General features: G+C 44.7%; 1 protein-coding gene across 2 annotated transcripts in view; it reads right to left on the reverse strand.

Moving 5' to 3' along the window:
- Positions 1 to 8,175, reverse strand: part of ZNRF2 (zinc and ring finger 2) — a 79,354-nt gene extending 71,179 nt beyond the window's left edge. For both annotated transcript variants that reach the window (XM_034760888.1, XM_034760887.1), the window contains exon 1: positions 7,461 to 8,175. In XM_034760888.1, the coding sequence (XP_034616779.1) occupies positions 7,461 to 7,887 (427 nt within the window). In that variant the 5' untranslated portion in view covers positions 7,888 to 8,175. The remainder of the gene's footprint in view (positions 1 to 7,460) is intronic.
- Positions 8,176 to 10,560: the final 2,385 nt, after the last annotated feature.

A 10,560-nucleotide genomic window follows, 5' to 3' on the forward strand; every position in this document is an offset into this window, starting at 1 on the left:
GTACTTGGCACCTCTGCTCTCAAATCAGAAAGCAAAATCACCCACCCCTAGCTTTGATTATACAGAGTGACAACAGGAATGAAACAGACTCATCTTAAGAGTTCTATTGTCATTGGTACCTGCATGATTTGGGGAAAAAAAGACATTTGAGCTCTTTACCCTTCCACAAAGCCAAGGATAAGAGAGAAAAGATAAGCCTCCCCACAAAACTTGCCAGTCAAAAGCAGGTTTGGGATGGGAGAAAAAGATAATTCCTACCCCAGAAGCTAGAAAAGTGAAGGGAAGGAAAAGAGAAGGAAGCATAGGAACATGCCCAAATATACTGCATACCTACACAAGTCAGCTTAAAAAAAAGTGGCCTCCAGGCAGAGTAACACCTTGGAGGGAACCCAAAAACCTTCCCTTTCCTTTAACCAAACTTCACACCCCTCTGCTATCAGCATCCGCCTACAGTCCAGCAAGCATTTCAAGCCTTAAATTTCAAGCCTTATATTCTGCTTTCCCTCGATTCCTATTATAGGTTTAAAGATTCACTTGGAGAATTTATTCTTCACATCTTCTCCTGAAGGTTAACGTATAGTGTTACTGGTGCAAAAGAGCTGCATTATTATACCCGAGAGGTGTCTGCAAATCAGTGGTGGCCATTCCTATATCAGCTGTATTCTATATAAAAGTACTTTTTACATAAGGTTTTCCCCTTCAGAATGATCAAAAAAATTACACCAACACACAGTTTAAATGCATCTTGAAAGGACATAATCATCTTTTCTTAAAGAAAAAGAAATCAGACAGAAGTGACTATTTTAAACAATTGTAGTTTCAACATCTAAGGTTTTGGAATGGAAATATCACAAAAAAAACTTATTCAGTAACTTCGTGCATTTGACAGCACTGTGTGAATAGTCAGATATCTGTGTCATTTATGCAAGCTTATATAACAAGGGAGTAAAATTCAATATTAAAAAATATTTAAGTTTTTGTTTATAACTGTAAAAAAAAAAATTGCCCTGAAACAGTCAACCTGTCAGAAAGGATTGCCTCTATCATTAAGAAGGCTATTAAAATTAAATGGGCAACTGTGGGACATCACAAGACTTTATTAATTTCCCCTTCACACCCATAAAGAGGCTACATACAAAAGGGCTTATCCAATCAGTTTGAATTCTGGAAGAAGGAAATAGACAATGAACAAGAAAAATTGTCAGCTCTTTTGCTGTTTGAACTCTCACAAAGGTTGGAACTACAAAACATAAGCATACTTCCCCAGGATCAACTTGGCTTATCCCTAAAAGATATTCAGTGCTGACAGACTGCTATAATTCTATGACCTTTTGGAACCATAGATTATAACTCATTTGTGTATGCTTGCCTGCTTTAACCTATAAATAGTTCTCATTTCTTTTTCCTAGTTAATTAATCCTTAGTTTACTATAGGATTGGCTACAAGCGTTTCTTTCGCCCGAGATCTGAGGTACAAATTGACCTGAGGTACAAATTGACCTGAGGTAAGTGACTGGTCTCTTCGGACTGGAAGCAACCTGAATCTTTTGTGATCTTTGGTGTATAGCAACCAACCATCACTAAATCCAGCTTGCCTGGATGGCAAGATAAACTGAACTGCCCAAGGAAACTGTCTGTGACTCCATGGTAAGAGTTCAGGAGTTCACATTTGTTACTGGCTGGGTGGAATCTAATTACAGAACATACAACCAGTTTGGAGTGTCTGCCCTGAGGTTGGCACTCAAAGTCATGAACTCCAGACAGCATGGCATACTGCACTTTCAGTCAATGGTTCCCCTTTAAATATTTTACTAATAGTTTAAATTACATTAGCAGAGAAATAGTTGAAGTAGAAATGAAAAGATATTTAACTTTTTCTGTTATCTACAGTTGGTGTAACTCACTCCCCACCAAGAGTCTTTTATGGACAAACAGGAGTTCAATTTAAAAGGCCTTACTCGTCTCCCTGTCTGACCACTCTTAAGAAGAGACTGTATGTCAAGACACAAGTGGGTTATTTACATTAGACTTTTTTGCCAGAAAGTTTCCCCATTGTGATCATTAGTTCTGCTCCAAAGGTGGGCGCACCAGTGTAAACAAAATCCTAAGCAGTTGTTTTAGATGTGCGCAGCACTGTTGTAGCTGTGTTGATCCCAGGGTATGAGAGAGGCAAGTTAGTTGAGCAATATCTTTTATTGGACCAACTTCTGCTGGTGGAAGGTACAAGCTTTTGAGCTACACAGAGCTCTGTGTTTTAGAGGGCACAGGGGTTAAACACACCAGCAGCTGCCTGGATCCAGAGGCTATGCATGGGGGGCACACAGGGTCAAATGTTACCTCCCCCCCTCCGATTTCTGCCAGGGTGGGAGCCAGGTTGAGTGCAGCTCAGGGAGATGTGCCCGTGAAAGTCACTGACACCTGGGGGGGGGGGGGAGGGGAGAAGAGGAGAAAGAGACAGAAAAGCCTGCTGAGACCCATTGCTTCCTTGCCCACAACCGCAGTTACCTGCTTGACAGTAGGTGTGCGGAGCCCGCTCTTGCCCGCACCATGCACACAGTGGGGAGGTAAATGGGAGAAGGAAGGAGCTATGAGGGGAGAGGGGGCAAGGTGGTGCCAGCTTGGAGCAGGTATGGGAGGTGCAAGGTGAGTGGGAAAGGGGCCAGAGGGAACACATGGGCTGATCAGGTGTCTCATTTCCCCCCCCCCCCCGACCTTTATATCGTGCCCTCTCCCCAAGAGTTACCGATCGTCTCTGCCCCTGCCTACCCTGAAGTTCCTCCTATTGGAACTGAACTAGCTGTTCCAATAGAGGGAAATTTTTGGCAAAAAATCCTAGCATATACAAGGCCTACCGTAATAACTCTGGTACAGTATGAGTTAAACAGGATACACCTAGACATCAGTCTTAACCAGAAATACAAAGTGTTGAAAACACAAATTATTTAGTCAGGCACATAAATTTAAACTGTATTCACTCTTTTCAAGGCCAACTTTTTCCACAGGCTGTTTTTAATAGGAAGTCTCATGTAAAAAAAGAATGTTCTCTCTGTCAAGAAATGGTGAGACAACTCTTACAGATGAGAGTAATGCCTCTATTTTATCTCCTTAGACAAAATTGGAAATTTGTACTATAGTGCAAAGAACTGACTGAAGAACATTTAGGAGTCTACGCCTAACTACAGCATAAGGCCTGGATCCTGTAACACACTGACAAACAGAACTACAGGGGGTCCCCGATATGTCTCCCCTTTATCTGTTTTTTCGCATATCCATTGCTCATCAATAGGGGAACATGTTCCGATTCACGTCAGTCCCAATCCACATATCCATCGTTTGCAACTTAGTACTGTACTCGCTTCACCTTTTGCGTCACTTTTCTGTAGGCGTTTACCACCCACCAGTGCCCTCCCCCCTCAGCACCACCTGTCTGCCAATCAGCTACTCCCCCTCCCTCCCAGTGCCTCCTGACTGCTCTGATCATCTGTTCAGCAGCGTTCAGGAGGCGGGGGGAGGGAGGGTGGAGAGAGAGAGAAGGAGGAGCGGAGACGGGTCGTGCTCGGAGGAGGGGGTTGAACGAGGCGGGGCGACCATGAGTACAGGGGGTCCACAGTATACATCATTTCAGTACCCATCACCCTTTTCAAGAACTCGACCCCAATGTATACCGGGGACCCCCCTGTATTCACAGTGCATAAAGTTAAGTATATGCTCAAGTCTTAGGCCCTGATTCTGCAAAATTTGTTACTGAACTGAATCAGCTCTGATACTTAATCACAAGATATATAGCAATATTTGATCATAAAGGATTGCAAGCCTAAAATTAGCACGAACACAAGATCGTCTTAACTCAAAGGAGAACTATGACTTTGAATGAATTATTTTTTAAACATTACTACAGTTTGTACCAAAGAAATAACAGACTGATCATACTTTTGCACATCGCAGCATATAGCAGTGTTTCATTTTTTGCATTTTAGTGTACCTCTAGTACTAATCACGTAGTTTAAAACTAACAGATTAGATAGCTAATATTTAAACATTGTTCTGGGTAATTCAAAAGTCACAATGGAGTACAACTCAATAAGTGCCAATTAATTATAGTAGTCTTACAAGTGCAACACACATGCGTTATTGATTGTCAAAGCCAAGAAGTCTGCCAGGAAAATACAGTTTAATCTTTACATATTAAACTAATTCTCCAAAGAAACTGCTGAACAGATTCTCAAAATAAACGTCTGTAGTTTTCAGTTTAAAAAAAAAAACAACAACAAAAAAACTGCAGTTTACAAAACAAGGGAAGGTGCTTGAAGCATGCGCACAATACACACAGTAACTGCCAAGCACCATACCTAGACAAGCTTAAGCTAGTCAGAAACAGCACAAAAGCAGTCCTCCAAGTTACTTTCCTCCATGGACAGTCTTATGAAATTATGATCTAGAACAAGACCACTTGTTTGAACCAAGCATCTGAATACTATATTGAATTTTTTAAAAGTGTATAGCTATGACATTTACTATGTTAATTGCACTGGAAAGTTATTATGCCACCCACATTACAAAATATTTAAATTGCAAAAAATATATAATAGGAAAGTTTGACATGTAAAGGTCCTCCCCTCCCTTTTTAACAAAACTGAATGCTAGGATTAGATTAAGCAGCCATTCATTTTCATATGAAAAAAAGAAAAGCTACTTCAGACTGATTCACAGATAGATTTAGATATAAGTGATATAGAGATTGTAACCAGCAAAACTGGTTACATTTTGCATCTTGATCATCAAAAATCTAATATCTGACACCCATCATCAATTAGTCACCTTGCAAGGTTAAAGCTTATTGCATAAGTGGAGGGCATACATTCTATATCATCATCTCAGTCAATAAATATTTAATATTCTGCATTCTAGTTTAATAGATTCATTAATAAGAAAACATACGGAACTACTTAGCAATTATGTAAATTATCACCTGAAATTCTAATGAGGAAAATATGGTCTGTAACTGATCTAATTAAGGCTGTGATGCAAGGTTTAAGCAAGGAATCCTACTTTTGACTGACAAATTGGCGACATGCTTTATGTTTTAATGCTTTTCTCTCACTGTATAGACAGTAAATATGCAATAGCACAGTACCCTTTGATTGCAAAAGGAATTGCACACACCAGCTTTCATGCATACTACTCTGATAACACTGCAGCATCCTTGCATCAAAGCCCTGTTACTCTTAACTAACAATTAATAAACTTGCAGCAACTCAGCACTATATGAACACTTGCACTTAAGTTTTCCTTCTCAAGGGCAAATGCTCCTTGTTAAGGTACGCTCGATGCTCTCCATTAGCATGTTCAATCACAGCACTAGGAGCGGACTTAGTCTTCAGGAGACTCAGGACTGTCTTCAGGTCCCCCCACACAAAAACACAACTGAACAGAAATCTGTTTGCAGGAGTGTCTGTCACATACATGTTGACCATCCAGGAAGTGCCAGGACTGGGGGGAGGGGGGGGAAAAATCTTAATTTGACCTACTGTTCTTGAGTCTATATCAGTTACATTGAAGGCTAAAAATCTCAAATGTAAAGCTACGGACGTTTTATATTATAGAACTACATTATCACACTGCTGTAAATAATGCTTTCATTGATCACTATGAAAAGTGAAAGTAAGTTCACACAGACAGGCACCTTGCATCAAAACTCCCTTCCCCCAAAAACAACATTTCATTCTATTTTTAATTCAGACTTTACACAAGCTATAACACATACTTATTAAGTTAATCTAGACAATTACAAGAGCTATCAACAAGAATTAACACATTAAAGGACAGTCCTGTTGCACCTTACTCGTATGAGCAGTGAAACCTTTATAATAAATGTCATAGAAAGAAGTCAACTCAATAACCGTACCTAAAAAATTTAAAAATCTACACTTGAAAGGGAGATAGAAGAGAGCATAATATGCACCAAAAACTTTCATTTAAACAACAATTGTACAATATTCTGTACAGGAAAAACAATTAACAAGTTCATCTTTTCAAACTATTTACAGAGTGTTTGACTTCAGTTTCAATAGATTCAATATTTTGCTCCTCCTCCTCTATTTCTATCGCCTCCAGGAAACATACTGCAGTCTTTAGAAAAAGAGTGCTATATTTTCTTAAAGACTGTTTTTTAAAATATTTCCCCTCATCTAAACATTTTCTTCTTTTGGAAAAAAGAATAAGCTAATTCAAAGAAACTTTCCATTACAATAACTTCTATTTTATTAACCATGTTTCAGTACAGACAATTCAGTGACTCAGAAACAGGAACAAGCTGCAGCCACATTTTAATCAGTACCTAAAAACAGATTTCAGTCTGATTTAAAATAAACTGCACAAATACATGATCCAATTAAATCCTAATTATGTAAGTAGTAGGCAGACTGGCATATTTACACAGGCACAGATTCGATATTAAAGTCTAAAGTGGCAAGACAGAGAGGTTCTTTTTTCCTTTTCACTGTGCAAAGTGCATTGCTGGGGGGGCGTTCTTTCATTATTAAATTCCTTCCTTCCGCTTTCAGACCTCTAATTTTTTTTAAATATACATGGCCAAGAAACAGCAGCGGAAGCATGTATAGATAAAACTGAAGCCTGGAGGAACTAGAAAGCTGCCCCTTTCACAAAATGATTCATTGTAATCCCCTCAAAGTCACAAACTACTCTCCCAAGTAAGAGCCAAAAAAGAGCTATACAAAAAAACACTCACTTCACTTTATAAGTCTGAGAGTTACAAAACATTCAGAATGTGGAAACATGGAACAGGAAATCAATCAGTTCTTCAGTTAACTAAGAAAGGTGCACTGAAATGAAAGAATATATTGTCCTTTTAACATGAGGGTAGTGACCTAGATTCAGGCCTGAGATTTCCATAGGAAAAGGAGAAGGGTAAAGCCTCCTCTGCTAACTCCCCCAACACACACACACACAAACAAAACTCTCCACAACACTACCGAATCGGCCCTAAGCCAGGTACTCACTACCTCAACCCCACCAAAAATAGTGCTACCCCTCAAGCCGCTCCCTGGCCCATCGCGGAGAGTTAGAGACCTACTCCCATAGGTGCTGGAATCAGGGGTGCTGGGGGAGCTGCCACACACCCCATGGGTTGACGCTGTTTCCACCCTATACAGGGTTTACAGTTTGGTTCAATGCCTCTCAGCATCCCCCCATACAAACTGTTCCAATGTGCCTACTCCCTACCCCCACCACACAGGTCTGTGGTCCTGTATAATGTTTATGGTCTCTCTGCCTGGGGAAGGGCTGAATATCAGTCTCTCTATCCCCTCTCCCCCATGCCATGGAGAGGGCTGGAGTAGCACTGTTCCAGTTCTCCCCACCCCCACATCCCCAGGCAGGGGTAGCGAGGCGGTTGCAGTCTCTCTCTCTCTCACACACAGGGGCACGGGTGGGTACTTTACCTCCGAACAGGTGCGGTGAGAGGTGCGCTGGCAACGAGCCGATCACGAGCCGGGGCCCGCCGTGTCCTCCGCCCCCTGCGGGCCGCCCCCGGCCGCCCTCTTCGGCCGCGCTGTTCACCGAGTCCTGCGAGCCGTAGGGGCCGCTGCTGTGGGGGATGCTGAAGGCTGACTGGGCGGCCCTGGTCCCGGAGGCTGCCGCCCCGACTAGGGACCTGCTCCGGGGCGCAGCCACGGGCGGCGCGGCCGCAGCTCCCGCCGCCGAGCCCCCGGGGGCTGCCTGAGACGCCAGCGGCGTGTATCGCCCGCCGGCCGCCGCCGAGCGCCCGCCGGCCCCGTTCGCGCCGCCGCTGCCGGAGGGCAAATCCCCGCCCGAGTACGCCCGGGTGCGGCCGTTGGCGGCGGCCGGGCCGCTCTGCCTGGCGCCCATAGTCCCGCCGCTGGCGCCGCTCGGCGCCCTTCGCCGCTGCCCTGAGGCGGCCCCGGGGAGCGGGCGGCCCCGGCAGGAGCGAGCCCCCGAGGGACGCGCGGGGAGGTGAGCGCCGGGATCCGGCTCAGCTGGCGTTGCCGGAGCGGCCGCTGCTCTCGGGTCTCGGGCGCCACCATGAGCCGCTCGGGGCGGTGCTGGCTCCGGCTGCTACTGCCGCCGCCACTGTCCGGGGGCCGAGCCCAGCCGCCGCCGCCATCCCCCGCCGCTGCTGCCGCTCGCTCTGCCCGCCGTGCGTGGCTGTGCCGAGGGGCGGGCGCCGCTCCTAGTGTGTCGCCATCCGGGGGGCGGCACCGACGCGCGGCCGGGGACTGGAGGTTGGGGCTGGAGCCGCCCCCGAGCTAGGTGCAGCCCGGGCCGCCCCCCAGCAGCGCCGGGCAAGCCCAGCTATTAGTCCTGCCTCTCGCCTGCTGCCATCTGGAGACCCATAGCGGGCCCGGCCTCTTACCCCGCCGCCACCTGACCTGGGGCCCGCTAGATAGCGCGCAGGCTGGGCTCCGTGATTGCGGGGACAGGAGGGAAGTGTGGCCCCTTCTCGCAGGGCAGAGAGGCGTGGGAGCGGGCCCCCCTCTTCTTTGGCACCGGGGGAAACCAGGAATTGCCCCTGATTGCACTGACCAGAGGCCCGAAAGGGCTGCTGCAGAGTTAGCCCACCTGTTACTGCTTCCCAACCCCATGCCGGTGGGTGCAGATCCCAGCTGCTGCTTGATGAGCAGAGCTCAGGTGGCTAGCGGGGCACAGCCAGCGCTCTGGGCGCCAAAACAGATACAAAAGCTATTTTCAAAGTGTGTTGCAGCAAAAATAAGGCTGCTGCGGGACACCGCCGCTCAGGGTTTGTCCTCTTTTCTCTGTGAGTCTCTTGAAAGGGCAATTAAATGGTTTAAAGCTATTTACTTAAAATTCATTGTTGCCCAGATTCCTGATGGTAGTGGGCTGTTGTTGGTTTTTTGTTTCTTTGGGGGTTTTGGTTTTGTTTGTTTTTTGAAGACCCAGCTTCTGGAAGCATGAGATTAGGGGAGAAATTCGTCTTTCATTTTTAAAAAAAGTTTCTAACGTTATGGCTGTAGAGAAAAGACTGAAAAACATGACCCTTGTGCTTGGGACTTCACAAAAAGCTAGGAAATTCAGACATCAGTGTAGTTGCACTGGGATGAATTTATCCCTTCATCTTTAAAAATTAATAATTCAGTTCTAGTGCATGCCATAAAGGGGGAAGGGAGTTAAAAAGCACAGCTACATGCATTAAGATAGCTGTCAGTCATGTGCAGCAATGCAGAACTGCATTGGCTGCTGTGCACAGAAACAGATGTATACAAGTGTTAGGGTGACCAGCTGTCCCAATTTTATAGGGACAGTCCCAATATTTGGGGCTTTTTCTTATATAGGGTCCTATTACCCCCCACCCCCTGTCCTGACTTTTTCACACTTGCTGTCTGGTCATCCTAACAAGTGTGTACACATAGTACTACACCACCTAAAATGGGGCAGCTATGAATGAGTACTGTTATGTCAGCATAGTGTTCAAAGAAATTGTGTGGGTAGCTTCCATTCTTACCAGGCAGTTTTTACATGAATGAAAACCTAAGATTAGTGAACTTTCCACTGAAGTGTATAAAAGACATAAATTACTCACTGCAGTTACTAGAGTATAGGCATAGCTGAGTGCAACTGGGAGTTTGGGTTCTAGAAGGAGGATCGTTACAAGGCTTAGGAGGCAGACTCCCCCCTATGGAAAAACTAATACCTAAGAATATAGTGACCATTCCTTAGATAATCTTATTCTGATCTCTGTAAAATTTGAAAATTTAAACATCAACCACATTTTAGTATAAAAATTACATCATCCATAATCTTTAGCAATAGGTTTATGGAGCACAACAAATTCTTAGAAGACCTGTTTCCCACTCAGGATACAGCTGTAACAACCAGTAATTTGATTTTAATATGATATAATGGTCCCGATTTTCTCCTGCAACAAGATCTGCTTGTTGCAGGAAAGAGTAGGTTTATCATTCCCTGATTCACAAATATGGCTGCTACAGCAAAAAGTTAGAGGGGCCCAGGGGCTATTGATATTTACACAGGCTGGCCATGGTCCCTAAAAGGACTACAACTATTCTGATCATTCTCAGCTGGCATGTTCTATCTCTGCTAGGGGACCAGATAGCAAGTGTGAAAAATCGGGACAGAGGGTGGGGAGTAATAGGAGCCTATATAAGAAAAAGCCCCAAATATCGGGACTGTCCCTATAAAATCGGGACATCTGGTCACCCTAATCTCTGCCCAGCCTTCAGTACATCCTTTCCTGCTCCAGATGCTCCACCTGCAATAGAGTGGATGGGTGTGGTTGGCACAGAAACAGGTTACACCATTTGACAGATTTCCCAGGCTGGGGGAATTCTTATCTGAGCATTTAGGGCCTGATGCCAGCCCTTTATACCATCTGAATGGTGTGAAAGGGCAGGAATGGGGGTAGGATCTTGTCCCATATGTTTATTTTCTGGGCATGTGAGCAAAATTCTAAACCCCCTTAGTCTTTTACTCAGACAAAACTCCTGTTGACTAATGAGAGTTTTATATAGGGCAGGACTGCCAGATTTGGTCCTATCAATTGAA

Source organism: Trachemys scripta, chromosome 2, assembly GCF_013100865.1.
Source record: "Trachemys scripta elegans isolate TJP31775 chromosome 2, CAS_Tse_1.0, whole genome shotgun sequence".
In the NCBI taxonomy this organism is placed as follows: Eukaryota; Metazoa; Chordata; order Testudines; family Emydidae; genus Trachemys; species Trachemys scripta.